Source organism: Aegilops tauschii, chromosome 3 (genome assembly GCF_002575655.3).
Source record: "Aegilops tauschii subsp. strangulata cultivar AL8/78 chromosome 3, Aet v6.0, whole genome shotgun sequence".
NCBI lineage: Eukaryota > Viridiplantae > Streptophyta > Magnoliopsida > Poales > Poaceae > Aegilops > Aegilops tauschii.
This window is the reverse complement of record NC_053037.3, coordinates 41599421-41616771: the sequence shown is the minus strand read 5'-3', so window position 1 is coordinate 41616771 and position 17351 is coordinate 41599421. Positions and strand designations below refer to the sequence as shown.

At 42.8% G+C, this 17351-nt stretch overlaps 1 protein-coding gene across 3 annotated transcripts; it reads left to right on the top strand.

The window, feature by feature from the left end:
* The first annotated feature begins 8880 nt into the window (after positions 1 to 8880).
* LOC109776554 (uncharacterized) lies at positions 8881 to 16834 on the top strand. 3 transcript variants are annotated; one of them, XM_020335203.4, is made up of 7 exons: positions 8881 to 9055; positions 11723 to 12068; positions 12166 to 12255; positions 12339 to 12512; positions 13539 to 13655; positions 13746 to 15600; positions 16539 to 16834. In XM_020335203.4, the coding sequence occupies exons 2-6, from the start codon at positions 11749 to 11751 to the stop codon at positions 15562 to 15564; spliced, it is 2520 nt and encodes an 839-aa protein (XP_020190792.1). In that variant the 5' UTR covers positions 8881 to 9055; positions 11723 to 11748; the 3' UTR covers positions 15565 to 15600; positions 16539 to 16834. The 3 variants fall into 3 exon arrangements, with proteins under 3 accessions (XP_020190792.1, XP_020190791.1, XP_020190793.1); XM_020335202.4 differs by lacking the exon at positions 8881 to 9055 and adding an exon at positions 9221 to 9505; XM_020335204.4 differs by lacking the exon at positions 8881 to 9055 and adding an exon at positions 9280 to 9495.
* The last annotated feature ends 517 nt before the right edge of the window (positions 16835 to 17351 follow it).

The window sequence follows — 17351 nt, the reverse complement described above, 5'->3', positions numbered from 1 at the left end:
GATCCGCCTCACCTTTGAAATGCTTGCCTTTCTTTCTTACGGTATGCCTGCTCGGAAGAAATCGACGATGTCCCAGGTACACATTCTTCCTACAATTATCCAAATATATACTGTCGGTATCATCCAAACAGTGTGTGCATGCGCGGTATCCCTTGTTTGTCTGTCCTGAAAGGTTACTGAGAGCAGGCCAATCATTGATGGTCACGAACAGCAAGGCCTTTAGGTCAAATTCTTCCCCCATGTGCTCATCCCACGCACGTACACCTATTCCATTCCATAGCTGTAAGAGTTCTTCAACTAATGGCCTTAGGTATACATCAATGTCGTTGCCGGGTTGCTTAGGGCCTTGGATGAGCACTGGCATCATAATGAACTTCTGCTTCATGCACAATCAAGGAGGAAGGTTATACAAACATAGAGTCACAGGACCAGGTGCTATGGTTGCTGCTCTGCTCCCCAAAAGGATTAATGACATCTGCGCTTAGACCAAACCATACATTCCTTGCGTCATCTGCAAACTCCTTCCCATACTTTCTCTCGATTTTTCTCCACTGCGACCCGTCAGCGGGTACTCTCAACTTTCCGTCTTTCTTACGGTCTTCTCTGTGCCATCGCATCACCTTGGCATGCTCTTTGTTTTGGAACAAACGTTTCAACCGTGGTATTATAGGAGCATACCACATCACCTTGGTAGGAATCTTCTTCCTGGGGCGCTCGCCCTCGACATCACCAGGATCATCGCGCTTGATCTTATAGCGCAATGCACCGCATACCGGGCAAGCGTTCAAATCCTCGTACTCACCGTGGTAGAGGATGCAGTCATTAGAGCATGCATGTATCTTCTGCACCTCTAACCCTAGAGGGCAGACAGCCTTCTTTGCTTCGTACGTACTCTCGGGCAATTCATTGTCCTTTGGAAGCATATTCTTTATCATTACCACCAACTTTCCAAATACCTTGTCAGATACACCATTCTCTGCCTTCCATTGCAGCAATTCTAGTGTGGTGCCCAACTTTTTCTTGTCAGCTTCGCAATTCGGGTACAACAATTTCTTGTGATCCTCTAACATGCGCTGCAACTTCTTCTTCTCCAAATCACTTGCGCAGTTTCTCTTTGCATCGGCAATGGCCCGACCTAGATCATCAGCGGGCTCATCTGATGCCTCTTCTTCAGCTTCTTCCCGCATTGCCGGCTCAGCTTCTTCCCCCATTGTTGTATCATCGTATTCAGGGAACCCATGGCCAGGATAGCTGTCGTCGTCCTCTTCTTCTTTATTGTCTTCCATCATAACCCCTCTTTCTCCGTGCTTGGTCCAAACATTATAGTGGGGCATAAAACCGGACTTAAACTGGTGGACGTGAATGGTTCTTGACGTAGAGTAATTGTGATCATTCTTACAGACTAAACATGGACAAGGCATAAAACCATCCGCCCGCTTGTTTGCCTCAGCCGCAAGCAGAAAAGTTTGCACGCCATTAATGAACTCGGGAGAGCATCGGTCATCGTACATCCATTGTTGGCTCATCTTCATTACACAACACCGAAAAGACCAAATTAATACAAGTTCATACATAAAGTTCATACAAGACTTAAATGCAACAAACAAATAACTCTCTAACTAAAGCATTTAAATGCAACAACAAATGCGATCAAGATCGCAACTAAGGTAACAATTGATCCAACAGCATAATGATACCAAGCCTCACTATCAATGGCATATTTTCTAATCTTTCTAATCTTCAAGCGCATTTTCTCCATCTTGATCTTGTGATCATCGACGACATCGGCAACATGCAACTCCAATTCCATCTTCTCCCCCTCAATTCTTTTCAATTTTTCTTTCAAATACTCGTTTTCTCTTTCAACTAAATTTAACCTCTCGACAATAGGGTCGGTTGGAATTTCCGGTTCACAAACCTCCTAGACAAAAATATCTATGTCAACTTGATGGGCATAATTTGTCATAAACATGAAATGCAACAACTAGTTTTAAAAGAGAATATACCACATCCGAATCATAACAAGGACGAGGGTCGACGGGGACGGATATCAAAACCATGGCACTATGTATAACAAACAACGTACGGGTAAGATAATTATATGAGTAACTGTATATCCAAATCACACAAACATCAATTTGGTAATGTAAAACATTCATGAACAAGAGGCTCACCAGAAGGTGGTGCCGGCGACGGAACGGTGCGGGCGATCGACTATGGTTACGACGGAGATTTAGAAGGCACTAAGTAAACCACACCTACATATGCAAACTAAGTGTTATTTTTGACCTCAAATTGCATATAAATCAAATACTAGCACATATATTTCCTCCCAAATTACTAAACTCATAAATTAATCACTATACAAAGCATTGCAAGAGCTAATCTAGCAATGAGAGATGAAAGGACAAATTTACTAACCTTTGTGATCATTTGAATGGACGGGGGCCTTCAAATCTTGACAAATTTTGGGCAAAATGTGTGATAAGCTCGAGAGGAAGAGGGGAAGAACAGAGAGGAGAGGGGAAAGGGGAAGAACAGAGCGAGCTCGGGTGGACGAAGGGTTTATGTACGACGACCTTTAGCACCGGTTCGTGCCACGAACCGGTACTAAAGGTTGGAGGGGTCCGGACTGACAACATCCTGCCACCACACACTTTAGTACCGGTCCGTGGCATGAACCGGTGCTAAAGGTCGGCCACGAACCGGTACTAATGAAAGCGACCGGCTAGACGTTGAAACCGGCACTAATGCACACATTAGTGCCGGCTCAAAAGCAAACCGGCACTAATGTGCTTGACATTTGACCCTTTTTCTACTAGTGGAGGGTTCATCAGCGAGCACCGCTCGTCACTGTGCACGAGGAAGAGGGTGCTGCCGGTGGAGACACGGTGGGGGACAACGCCCGGGAGGAGGACGCGGCGGTGGACCTCGCCATCGGGGAGGCTGAGGAAGGAGCCGTCGCGGAGAGCCAGCCAAGGGAGCAGCGCTGGAAGCGGAGGCTGCAGGCGCGCGCCGGCGCGCCATGAGCGGCAGACGGCGGGCATGCGGACGTGGCCGGCGTGTGACGGCACGCGCTGGATCACAAGGCCCAAAAGCTCGGGCGGAAGGTCCTGCCATGGGCGACGCTGGCCGCCGTGGCTCGGCGGCGGTAGTGCCTCCATCGCCCGTATGTCTTGCCCTAGATGGGTCTGATGGATCCTCTAGTTCTTTGATGGTAAATCCTTTGATTGACTCTATTATACGTACCTCGCAAAAAAAAAAAGACTCGATTATACGTAGGAGAGTCCAGTCCAATCGCGCACGAACGACGCACGCGGCACGATCGTTTCTATTGAACAAACAGATACTCCTATTATATATTAAAAATAAATAAATTGTTTCTCCTCAATTGGACCAACTAGCAAACATGCTCGTGCGTGGTAATGAAAGATACTTTTCGCATGTTTCATAGATCCATGTTATCCGTTTGAACATAGCGCCTCATTCATGTTGTCGTTTATCCTCTTCCCCGCCTTCATCGATCATTGTCGTCGGGTCACCTGATGGCAGTGCATTGATCGTGATCATGGGACACAAGTGACATTAAACCACTCCATCGCAAGTCAAGATGGATTAAATCGTTGCAGTCAAGCTTATCCAGGCAAAGAAAACAGATAGATCAATCTTTACTTCGCTTATCAAGGAGATTAGGTATCTTATGAATCTTCGTGGTTGTTGTATTACTCATGTAACTCGCTCACAAAATAAAGTTAGTGATAGTCTAGCTAATTTTGCTCGTACTGAAGGGAGAACCATGATTTGGGTAGCTTCTGGCCCGATGAGTCTAGTGCTATCTGCTGATGATTGTAAGGACTTTGTGAGTTGAGTAATACAATTATTTCATCTGAAAAAAAAGTCTAATAGTTTTAAACTAATCTCTTTGAGCTGGACGTGACCGCTCATCCCGAGCTTAGCCTACACCTAGTCCATACATCATCTCTCATACATGCACTCACTTTTAAATTGTATATATTGTTTTTCAAAATGCATCAACCTTCTTTTCAAACACATAAACACTTTTAAAATCACATGAACATTTTTAAAGAGCATAAATAATTTTTAAATGGTGAATATATTTGTAAGCATGTGGAGACTTTTTAGAATTACATGTTTTTTCATCATTTTTCAAATTATATGAACAATATTCTAATATTTGAAAAAAAATAAAACTACATAAACAATTTTAAATGCATGAACAATTTAAAAAATGTATAATATTTTGGAAAAGGCACAAAAATGTAAAGATTTTAACACTTTTTCTTGAAAACTACATGTATTGATCGGATTTGGAGTGTAGCAAATGATCAGGTTACACATATATGGGAAGCACTGCACCTATATTTTATCATGTCTTCCTTTTCATAGGGATCCGGGTTGGCTCATAATTCTATTTGTACATGGTACCATGTACATGCATGTCTTTTTCCTTGTTTCTTTTAAGCCTACCCTCTCTGTATTTGTTGTTGCCCTGACTTGTTTATTGTCGCAACTGGCGTAAATATGAACAGGTGTAATTTAATGTCAAAAAACAGGGGCCATTATAACATAGACCTTATCTCTTTTAGCGTGTGAAAAAATAGCCCAGTTGGTTGCGCCCTTAAGCGGGACGTGGAGTTTCTACACCCAGGCTCAAATGCTCTGGGTGTGAACAGTAAAATAAAAAAAATCTGAATTTTTGTGTGCCATACTTTAAAAAATGTTTGTTGTGCATGTAAAATTTCATCACAAAATCATATTGGTGGAAGGTGTGGTAAAAAAAAAACAAAATCGATGCTCTGAAAATGTTACTTTCCAACGCATTGTGGAGCTTTGATTTTTTTTTTGTCATGACTTTCAGCAATATGATTTCGTGATAAAATTTTACATACGGAACAACTACTTCTTAAAGTATGCCACATTTTTTTTCAATTTTTGATTTTACTGTTCACATCATAAGCATTTGAGCATGGCTGTAGAAAGGTACTTCCACCCTTCTAGGAAGCCCACTTACGCCGCCCAAATTAATACTTCTGTCTCAGGTTGTACGTTTCTTATTCTTTTCCTCTTCGAATCAGCCTGTGTGCGCAGCGGTTCCTATTTGCCGCCCATGTGCGACAAAGAGTCGTGGCTTCGCTGAAGCAAAGATACACACGGGCCAGCCCACTTGGAGGAGCAGCCGGTTTTGGAACCTTCTAGAAGGTTCACTCAACTGGTTTTTCCTGTTTTGCTGTTACCCGTTTTTATGTTTTTTTTTCTATTTTTAGATTTATTTTTATTTTTTATTTTTCTTGTTTCTGCTTATTTCTTTAGTTTCTTTTCATGTTTTTATTTTTTCTGTTCTTTCTGTAAACTAGTCAATGTGTACGTGCAATGCATGTTAATTTGAAAATATATTAAGTGCATGCGGATATTAAGTAGGATATTAGTTGCATGTTATTATGTGATTAGTACTATATTTGGCATGAAATTAACTGCATGCTAAACGTGTTGAGCGCTCGACATTGAAGCAGTCTAGGTCATTTTATTGACATGATTTGATGGCCGAGTTTAATTGGATATGCCCCTTCGTGTCTTTTTATATGGGTATAGATTCATTTTTTTTGGAAAATGTTCAGAATTTCAAAACTTTGTTTAAAATTTTCAAATTTTGTTTGAAAATCCAAAAAAATTCATGGTTGTCAAATTTTGTCTAGAATTTAAAAAAATTGGAGAAATTTCGTGCATGTTTCTCAAAAAATTTCAAAAGTGTTCACATTTTTTAAAATATATGTTCAGAATTCAATTTTTTTTCATTTCAAAAAGTGTGTACATTTTTTAAATGTATAGATTTTAAAATTTTGTTCACAATTCAAAAAATTGTTCGGAATACGGAATATGTTTTTTAATTTCAAAACATTTTTATTTTGTTTGCTTTTAACCATGGCAAGGGTGTTGTCAGGCCCCTTGTCTTGCTAGTTACAAGGTTAAAAGGAAATAGATAATGGTATGGGCAAAATGGAAAAATAGTAAAAGAAAAGTAAAAGAGCATTTTTTGTACGAGTTTGTATTAATGGAGAATAGACCCCAGGTAGGTTCACTAGTGACATTTCTCTCAAAAGCAAGTGGTAGTTCTCAAACGTATCTATATTTTTTATTGCTAAATGCTATTATGTTATCACTTTTATATACTTTTTTTTGCAATTTCTATTATTTTTCTGGACTAACCTATTAACCTAGTGTCCAGTGTCAGTTTCTATATTTTTTTTGCTTGTTCTCAATTTTACAGAAAAACAATACATACGAAGGTCCAAACACGATGCCAAATTTTGACGATTTTTATGGACTGGAAGAACACTGGAAGCTTTGCGAGACATCGAGAGGAGTCACCGAATATGTTGATATGTACGACATGAAAGTGAGTCTCTCTTGATGCCTGCGTCGCAAGTGACCGATCGTCTAGCACATATTGGAAGCCACCAAAGAATTATTTGGTGAATGGAACACAAGTGGTCACTATCAATCATCGGATTCTATTTAGCACCGATGGTCCACTATAGACGATGAATGTAAAAAATGGGCGGGTTGCTTGGCCAATGTCGATCGCAAGAACCCAAGTGGTTGTGATGGAAATTACATGGTAATTGCTTGCTACATTCCAATGCTTTCTCTAATAATTATGGATATGCTCCTAAGTAACCAAGTTTCTCTATTGTTTATTATGTAGCCCATGCTTGCTCAAGGTTTCATCCAAGAAAGAAGAACGGGGATAAGAAGAGGAAAGTAAAACCATTCACTTCCCAACATTGTTGCAAAGAGCTCAAGGACGAGGATCGATAAGTGGAAGAATCGGGAAGCTTTTGAAGTTCCTAGGAGAAAGAGCTTGGTTGTTGATCGTGACGACGACGATGATGGTGGTGGGGAGGTGAGAAGGAGCCCCACTCCTCACTCGGTTGCCAAACCACACAGGCCCGGTGGAATGGAAGAAAACAAAAGGGATCAAAGGACGGAGACAATGATCTTAAAGGAGGATTTGAACCCATCATCATTGCGAGGAAATAGTATGCTGAAGAAAAAAGGCTCTTGAAATTGAAAGAAATCGAGGAGAAGGCGGATGCCGAGCAGCAGAAGGTGATGGCTGAGGAGAAGAGGGTGGCGACCGAGGAGAGGAAGGTGGCAGCCAATGAGCTTAAGGCAGTGAAGGAGAAAGCGGAAAAAATATGTTCATGGACACAAAGTGGTCTGGACGCCAACCAAAAAGCATATGTTGAGTTGTGTCGTGACGAAATGTTAGCGAAGAAGGTCGTAATCATGAGGAACTTGATGGGTGGCATGGTAGGAGGAATGGGTGGCATTGGAGGAGGAACGAGTGGCATGGGTAGCGGCATGGGAGGAGGAATGGATGCCAAAGTATATCGATCGATTTACTTATTATGCGGTAACCTCTTGTTTAAGTTAGTCCATATAACTGGCCCAAGTGAGGATCTGGTGTATTCCGCCATGTCCATCCATAGACCCATCTCTTCACTGTAGATGCGGTCACTTCCTATCTGGCATGTCTTAACTTTCGAAAAACTCATCCTAATCATTTTATACCTTCCATACACATGTCATTGTAAATGATATTACTTAGTGACACCAAAATATATCCCCACTACCTATGTATGAAACAAACTATTTGCTTGTGTATTATATGGTTTCTTATTAATCGTATTTAAACTTGCCACTTAACTTGGGATACTTACCATCTCAATGAGTCATGTATATGTTATATATGACATGTATTTTAATACAGTATTACCCAGATTTATTAAGATAACATGTATCAAGTTGAATTATGAATGCAAGATTTAATGATCTCCTTGCATTGTTTACAGAGAAGTGCATTTGAGTAAAATGCACGATTAGTACATTAACCGTCAATGATATTGAGTTTAGTACATCAACATGAAAACGACAAATTTAGTCCATTAACTTGCACCAGTGATAAGCCAAAAGCGCAAACCAACCGAGCAAAGCAAATGACGCTGACATGGCATGATGTCGTGGCCTTCATGTCACTGTGGGAATTTGTAGGGGGTTATCTGACAAAAAACTTTTATATTTGCAATTTAGTCCTCCTTCACATATTAGTGTCGATATACATTCATTGAACTCAAATTCCCCACTAGGGGAACAAAATCCCTAGTTCCACTGTCACCTAAGTTGTACTCATAAAATATAGCGTCGTGAACCGAATAATTTGCCACAGTGTTGTTGCCCCTTTCGCGCAGCTCTCTCTCTCTCTCTCTCTCTCTCACACACACACACACACACACAAAGAGTTTGATGATTATTGTGTTCCATGGCAGCCTGGTGGCAGTTCTCCACCTCCCACCACTCCTCCTCCACCTCCACTCTTCCCTCCACGTAGCTAATTACACTTTGCGTTAAACGGAGGTCACAGTTGCCTTGGACGACGTCGAGGAGCTCAACCCAAAGCTGTAACATGGGGTATATCCAACGCAACCCGATCCGGCTCCGATGGCAAGCCAGATTATTAGTCAGCAAGCCACAGTGCAAGACTGGTGAAATCAAGAATTCTGACGTTGCGTAGGGCGCGTTGACGTCTCGCGAGCGTATATGTTTTCGTGTTTCGTACATGTTGATTGCATTTGTTTTCCATGTTGTGACATCATCATGAGTTTTCTCAAGACGCGGAGGGGAATGTTGCAAACCAAACGGCAGGGGTTTAGCGTTGGAAAAAGTGGAACAAAAAATAATAACAGCAGTTTTGGCAAGGAGAACCTCGGTTACCTCCGATACACAAACCCGAGGCCTTGGGCTGCGCGGCGCGCAGCGACAACAATTGTAGAAAAGCCCAGCCCAGCCCGCCGTTTTCCCATCCACGCCCTCCCACCCGCACGCCTCAAATCCACCTCCTTTGCGCAAACCACCCCACGAAATATCCAAACTACCCCCGAGCCCTAATCCCCTCCCCCGCGAGGTCGTCCGTCCCTGCCACCCTTCCGGCGGCGGCCACCGAATCCGCGCCCGCGCCGCCGCTCCCCGGCCCGAGGTCAAAGCTCTCTCCCTCGCCCGAGTTCCGTTCACGCTCCGGCCGCTTGCTCGCCGCGCGCCGGCGGTCTCTAGTCTTCCTCTGTTGCTTTTTTTGGGACTGGCTCCCACCCTGGATCCGGCCGCTGTTTTTCGGTGTGATTTGCGCAAGTTCCAGGGGATTCTTGCGCAAAAAATGAATTTTTGTTTTCCAAGTTCCTACCTTCCTCCTTCGCTGTCGCTGTTGCTGTTGCGTATTATCTTCGCGGCCCTGCGGCGATTAGGATTTAGGAACGAGGGCCTCCGGCGGCGGAGGGGGGGGGGGGGGGGGGGGGGGGGGGGGAAGTTGGTGGTGGGGGGGTGGCGCTCTTCTCTTCTAGCCCGACCAAGGTTCTGTTCTTCGCACCAGTTGACAATGAACCCCTCCCTCCGCCGTCCTCCTGCTCCACGACCTCCTGCGAGGTTGAATTCTGTAAGAAAAGATTGGCTTGTCTGTTACTCGCGTAATCTTTCTATTATTCGCAGTTCATCTGTTTCTATTCATGATGGACTGGTTCATCCTTTGCCCGGTGTTGGTCCAGAAATGAGGGCTGAGGTCGAATTTGTATCCGCAACTAGTTTTCACAGAGGTTAGGACATCGGAGCACCGGATTACCGGGTCTGTATTGGTCTTGCTTCGATGTATGGGATGTCGGGTATGTATGTAGTTATATATGAGGGGAAAATGCCTGTCCTGTTTTGGTTAGTCTTACTTGTACCATGCCTTTTTGGTCCAAATTGAACGTACGGTGCTTTAGAGGCATGGCAAATAGTATATGATTCCAGGTTTACTGCCTGCATTGCCAAAGAAATTAATAAAGACTCACAAAATCTTTATGGTAACATAACAGAGTGCATTATATATATGCTTATTTCCAGAAATTATGCATAATCTTGATCATTTGATGAAGTTATGCATAATCTCTCTTCCTTGGTTGCTTTTCTGGGGTTCCCACCATGGATGGATCCAGCCGCTGTTTGTCGGTGTGATTTGTGCAAGTTCCAGGGGATTCTTGCGCAAAAATGATTTTTTTTCTTGTCCAAGTTCCTACCTCGCTGTTGCTGTTGTTGTGTGGTATTATCGTTGCGGTCCTGCTTCGATTAGGATTTAAGAACGAGGGCCTTTGGCGTGGAGGGGAAATTGTTGGTGGAGGGAGACACTTTTCTCTTCTAGCCCAACCAAGGTTCTGTTCTTAGCACTAGTTGACAATGAGCCCCTCCCCTATCCCCGTTTTCTATTCCCCGACCTTCCGTGAGGTTGAATTTTGTAAAGAAGGAATGATTTTAATGGAGCCCATGTCTGTTTTGAAGGAATACCTGATGTGTTGACTGGCTTGCCTGTTACTCGCGTTATCTTTCTTTTGTTTGCAGTTCATCCGATCGTCTTGGTTCTGTTCATGATGGACTAGTCATCCTTTGTCTGGTGTTGATCCAGAAATGAGAGCTGACGTTGAATTTGTATCCACACGTAGTTTTAACTGAGGTTCAGAGTACTGGATATCGGGTCCATATTTGTCTCGCTTGGATGTATCGGATGTTGGATATGTCTGTAGTTATATCGGAGGGGACAATGTCTGTCTTGTTTTAGTTAGTCTTACTCATACCATGCCTTTTTGGTACAAATTAAACGCACGGTGCTTGAGCATGGCAAATATATGATTCCAAGTTTACTGTCTGGTTGATTGTGAAATAACTTATTAAAGACTCACAAAATCCTTATGGTAACATAACAGAGGCCATTATACATATGCTTATTTACAAAAGTTATGCATAAACTTGATAATTTTATGAAGTTGTAAATGCTAATTTTATTTTAAAAATCCGTCGTTAAAGGGGGAAAGTTCCTTCCCTTAATTTTACATTTGTTAGGTAGAAGTGAGGCACCCTGCGGAGGCTGCGCCTCGAACGCGGGTGGGTGGGCTCACGGGCGTGTGCTCTAACCAACCGGCCGTTGCTCGGTTCTTGAATTTTATTTTCAACTCTTCTTTAAGAAGAAAGGCATTTACATATTAGTCTATATTGGTGGACATACTAGGTCAAATACTGGCCATGTTGGTCGATATGTGTGAAAACGATATTTATAAAATGAAATACTATATCTGTACTGGTAAGCCAGTGATGCTGATATATCAGTCGTGTCGGCATATATGTAGAATCTTGGTTTTAATTGCATCACATAAGCTGGTGGCTAAGGCCTCACAGGAGCAATCTAGAGGCCAGGTATCGAATCCCAACAGCGCTGAGTAAATCAGAATTTCCCCCGAGAGAATGTTTTCCACATCGAGCACAGGAAAAAATCAGTCCCGTTCCCAATGGTTATAAAAATAAGATAAAATCACCCTAGGTAAAAAGAAATCATCATAGATCTGCGATGGTATACTTGATTGGAAGGTTGACGCTTTGGAGTCAAAAGATTGAATGACGTGGCCCAGCCAGAGCAAAGACTTCTTTCCTAATAAATCATAGGGAGGAATATCAAAAGCAAATGGTTCAGTCTGTCGTTTGTGCGTAATTCTGTCTACCTGTCATACGAATGACCAATTTTGTAAAATCTCATGTTAAACTGGTGCTGTATTCTAGAGTTCATATTCTTACTTTCTGCAATGTTTTCCGTCACTATAATCTATTTTTTTTTCTTTCTAAAATGCAGTGGCATCGCGGAACAGCTAAGGAAGCATGGCAGAGGGTGGTTTTGTGGTAGCCATTTGCCAACATGGTGGGGAGTTCACTTCTGGTCCCAATGGGAATTTGATCTACAAAGGAGGAGAAGCGCACGCTGTTGACGTCTCTCGGGAGATGTCCCTTGACAGCTTCAAGGATGAGGTGTCCAAGGTGTTCCATGTTGATGTCACCGATATGTCGTTCAAGTACTTCCTTCCGAACAATAACAGGACGCTCATCACAATCTCATGTGATAGAGATTTGCAACGGATGGTTGATTTTACTGCTAGTGCTGCCCAAGCAGATGTTTTTGTGATAAGTAGAGTGGAGAACAGGTATGCGTTGTTCTACCTTTTTGTAGTTCATGTAGAAGAGCCAATATCAAACATCTCCTGATGTGATGGATATTTTTTCTTACACTGGGCAACGTAGGAGTGTCGTAACGTACACTGGAGCTTCCACTGTTAAAGCTGGATCTAATGCACATGGCGACAAAAGGAAAAGGACAGCTTCCAAAAACAAGTAGGTGGTACTGTGCTGGTTTAGATTTTCTAATGTTACTACTCTTCCATGTTACAGCCAATGATCTCTTTTGTCTTCTCCAGGGTATCCAAAAGTAATAAGAAGACCGCCAGTGCTACTGGTGTTGTAGTTCAAGCTGATACCAATGATCTCAATCAACCTACCAATGATCTCAATCAACCTACCAATGATCTCAATCAACCTACCAGTGATATAAATCAACCAAGAGCTTTGGTGACCTTGAATGATTACAACGAGTATGCAACCAGTCTTCTATAGTTGATTCATCTTTGCATGTCTACTGTGCCCTGATTTCTTCCTATTGTGAGATGTATCTTGGTCACATATTATTGTACACCAGATTTAAAGCCCCTATTTTATTATTCAATAGTAGCCTTCTCTGCAAATTAAATTCATGCCAACTTCAGGAGGAGCAGTTTGTTTCAATCTATGTTTTTAAGGCGTCCGTAAGGCGACGCCTATGCGTCGAGGCGCCCCCCCAGCGCTTTGCAAATATGCCCGCTTTAGGCGCCTAGGCGTCCGCTTTAGGCGCCTAGGCGCCCCCCCAGCGCCTTAAAGCGAAGCGTCGCCTTAAAAACATAGGTTTCAATGTTGTGGTTAGGCAGTTAGCATATAAAGTTGTCTGCCTGCCTTATTTTCTGTAGTTTTTAGCTGCCATTACTGCCATCCATTTTCATTTATTCATGTTTGGTGAAATGTCTAGAATTTAAATCTTGCCACTGCCTTGGTTTATATAGTATCATTTATGTTAGGAAATAGATCTTGCCATTGCCTTGGTTTATAGCATCATTCATTGACTGCATAATATGCTTACATATAGGCATCTTCACGACACTTCGTTACTGCCCCTTTGTTTTTTTTGTTATGGTTACTTTATATGCATCTTCCTTACTTTGTTATACCCCTTATTACATTGTAGGCATCTGCACTACTTTGTTAGTTAGGACAACTGCTGATGTATACCTACTACCACCCGTTGTTGAAGCTGTTTCTCTTGCATAGTTTTCATATCATGCTCTCTGTATTTCACATTGTGATCTGAATGGTTTCGTGCCCTGACTGCATGCCTTTTGTGATCGTTTTTCATTCTGAATATTTTGTAGTTACTGCTACTTTAGTTCTCTCTTACAGTCTCATGATAACATGTATGGTTTTCATTGTTTGTACTGTCATGATCTGTAAATTGTAAATGTCACTCATTCTACTTTGTGACATGATATTGTCCAAAACTTATGATTTCTATTTTCCTTGGATGAAACTAGGGATTTTCCGCTGGAATTTGGCCATGATGTTGCCTTTCCCACCACAGCTGGAGCTGTTTCCTCTGCTCCAGACGATCTGAATCATGACAAGCTTGCTCTCGTTGATACCACACAAAGGTAGTTATCTGCTCACTTTATTATGTCTTTTGTACTCCACAGAGTTCGTAAAAAGGATAAGTTTCACAGATGCCAGCATGGCTTTTGCAGGGAACCAACTGGTTTTTTTGATGATGCAGTCAATGCATATGATGGTTCTGATATCATAATAGATCCTCCACAGGAGCTTACCAATAATCCTGCTTTGTTTTGGGAGGACATTATCAAAGGTGTTGGTCAAGAATTTGATAATGTGAAGGATTTCCGAGCTCAGTTGTGCAAGTACTCCATCGGCAAAGGATTTGTGTACCGATTTATTAAGAATGAAACCACCCGTGTCACTGTAAAGTGTGTTGCGGATGGCTGCACCTGGCGATTGCATGCATCTGAGTCATCTCGTAACAAGAAATTTGTTATCAAGAAAATGACTGATGAGCATACATGTGGAGGAGAAGGCGGTGAGGGTCAGCGGCGAGCAACAAGACAGTGGCTGACTACCATCATTAAGCAGAAACTGCGTGAGAACTCATTGCTCAAACCAAAGGATCTTGTCAAGGAAATACATGAAGAGTATGGAGTTATGCTGACCTATTCACAGGTTTGGCGAGGTAGAGAAGTGGCTCAGAAGGAGATGTTTCATGTTCAGAGGGAGGCATCAGGCCATTTGCCCTGGTATGGGGAGAGGCTTATGCAGACTAACCCAGGGAGTATACTTGACTTGTCTGAGTTCTCTGAAAACCGACGTTTTATTTTTGCATTCCATGCTTCTTTGGAAGGCTTTGCAAGTGGGTGCAGGCCCCTCCTTTTTCTTGACAAGGTTCCGCTCAAAGCGACAAATGAGTATAAGTTGCTGGTTGCCGCTGCAGTTGATGCAGATGATGGTGTCTTTCCAGTTGCATTTAATGTGGTTGAAGATGATAATTACGAGAACTGGGTTTGGTTCTTGATGAAGCTGAGGATTGCTCTCCAGTATCATAACTACCCATTGAATGCTATGACATTCTTGTCCAATGGACAAAAGGGTCTGGATGCTGCTGTCGCACATGCGTTTGAAGGTAGCCACCATGCCTTCTGTTTGCATCATATCATGGAGGAATTCAAAGGAGAACTGAAGAAGGGACCATGGTCGCAACAGATAAGAGATGCGATGGTCGAGGATTTTACTCGTGCAGCCCAAGCATGCAGCATTGATGATTTTAATGCATCAATTGAGAGCATAAGGAATATATCCACTGAAGCTGCCGACTGGATCATTGCGAGTAAGCCAGAGCATTGGTCAGATGCCATCTTCAGAGGCTGTCGGTATGACCATTTCTCATCGAACATTGTTGATGCGTTTAATAACTGGATACCTACAAAGAAGGAGGGGTCCATGGTGCTGATGGTGGACTCTCTGAGGACAAAAATAATGGAGACAATAGAAGCGAGGCGTGAAGCCTGCAAGTCATGGGAAGGGCCTCTAACACCTTCCATTGATTACAAAGCAAAGGATGAGATAACCAAGGCTGGCAAGCTGACCGTGCTATGCTCTTCTGAGACCGTGTTTGAAGTGCGGGGCAGCGGTATTTTTGTTGTTAATCTTGCAAACTGGGAATGCACGTGCCGGAGGTGGCAACTTTCTGGCCTCCCCTGCATGCATGTTATCGCTGTGTGTAACAGGATTGGGCGGTCTTTCTACGACTACTGCTCAAAGTTTTTCACAACAGATAGCTACCGTCAGACATACTCAGGAACAATCTACCCAATTCCCGACATGGACACCCTTGATTTTAGCGCTGCGGCAATGGTCCCGCCTCCCAGGCCACGGACATCAGATAAACCTAGAAGGAAGCGGCTTAACCCCAACAAGCCAACCACTCTTATACGGCTCTGTAGCAGGTGCAAGCAAGTAGGCCACAACAAGGCCACCTGTGAAGCTGCTTTCCTGTAGACAAAGCATTTTCTTTATCTGCAGTATGTATATCAGGTATATCTTTGTCTTTGCCCTACATTTTCTCCAATAAGAATATAAGATAACCTCTTTCCTTGATCAATCACAAGCTAGGAATATGTAATGTTCAAACTCGCCATTCTTGCTGGATAAGTAGCATCTTATTTGGTAAATGGAATTTCTCAAGGATGTTTTGACTACTGTATAGAAAACGAACTTTACATCGACTCAAACATCTATGCCTAGTATTATTGCCTTCCACGAACAAGAACATTAAGGAGATCTACTTTTGGTTGCCTTCCATCCATGCTTAGTATTATTGTCTTCCATGAACAAGAAAATTAATAAGAGGAGGTCTACTTTTGGTTGCCGAATTGTTGTGTAGGTTTGGTTTCCACCCTGACTCTAATGCCATTTAACTTGCACCCTGAACTCCTAGAACCAGAAGTAGCACCATTTCATCCTAGATGGCTTCCTCTCCTCTCCCCTCCCCTGCCTGTGTCTTTGTTCACTCCCATACCGACCCCAAATCGATCCTTTGCTACTCTCCATAGTCCTTGTCACTGTCAAGCTAGCCACCTACTTCGGTAGGTGTGGAATGGTGGTTGCTGGCCAGACCTGTGGCTACTGGCAACCGAGGCGATAGTCGAGGGGGCAAAGGTGGAGGTCTTACTACTTGATTAATTCTGTGACTCTTGGGTGCTAGGTTGAGTTCTTACTATCTTATACATTCTGTCGCTCTTGTGCACTAGGTTGAGTTCTTACTGTCCGATCCATTCTGTGCTAGCTGCTTTTCTTTCATACATTTGATTTGGTTTTCCTTGAATTCGAAGTACTTCCTAGCGATTGTATCCTACGTCTGAACTAATCTTCCACTGGTAACAAGGAGGGTGCTAATACCCATCGATGAAAGGAATTCTGACTGTTGCTGTTTGGCTAACCCAACATGTTGTGTTTTTTCTTTACCATTGCAGGTTCACCGAGAGGCGGCTGATGAAAGAGAGAGCTTCCCAGCAAAAATAGAAGGAAAGAAAGAGAAGGCTTCCCAGCAAAAAGAAGAAAGAAAGAAGTAGAGAGCTTATGGTGGTGCCTGTTGTATGTACAGTAGATGGAGAGAATCAGAGAATGGGGGTGGGTAATTAGAAGGAAGACATGCATGACTTGATACCGTTGTTGTTTGTTTATATGAAGGCTGTAACTTGGAAAGAGTTATTTAGTGGTTGTTGACTAGAGTTGATGGTTAATAAATGTGCTAGTACATCTTTGGATAGTGTCGGCTCTACATCTTTGTGGTGTGGTCGGAGTGGTCCTATGTTGTGTTGGTAGTATATCCGCGTACGCGTTCGGACTCCGTTTATCTGGGGATGGAATGAGGGATTTCAGTCCGATCCGGCACATAAGGCCCCACCTACAATGCGCGGGGCAAGGGAAGGCGCTAGGATTTATTTCTATAAATGTCAAAAAAATATCAAAAAACGTCTTACATTATGAGACGGAGGAAGTAGCAAATTGATACTTGGTTGCTAGAAAATACTCTCTCCGTCCCATAATGTAAGACGCTTTTTGATACTACACTAGTGTTAAAAAACGTCTTACATTATGGGACTGAGGAAGTACATTGGGTGCTTGCCTTCTTTCTCCTTCTGTACGAACTATGGAAAGCAACGCTATGCCTTGTTTTTATCCAGGGATTAGCGCCTAGCATTGTTGAGAGAATGCTTAGACAGATTTTTTTTATTTTTTTAATATTTTTTTCTGTTAGCACCTAAGGAAGCACCCTGCAATGG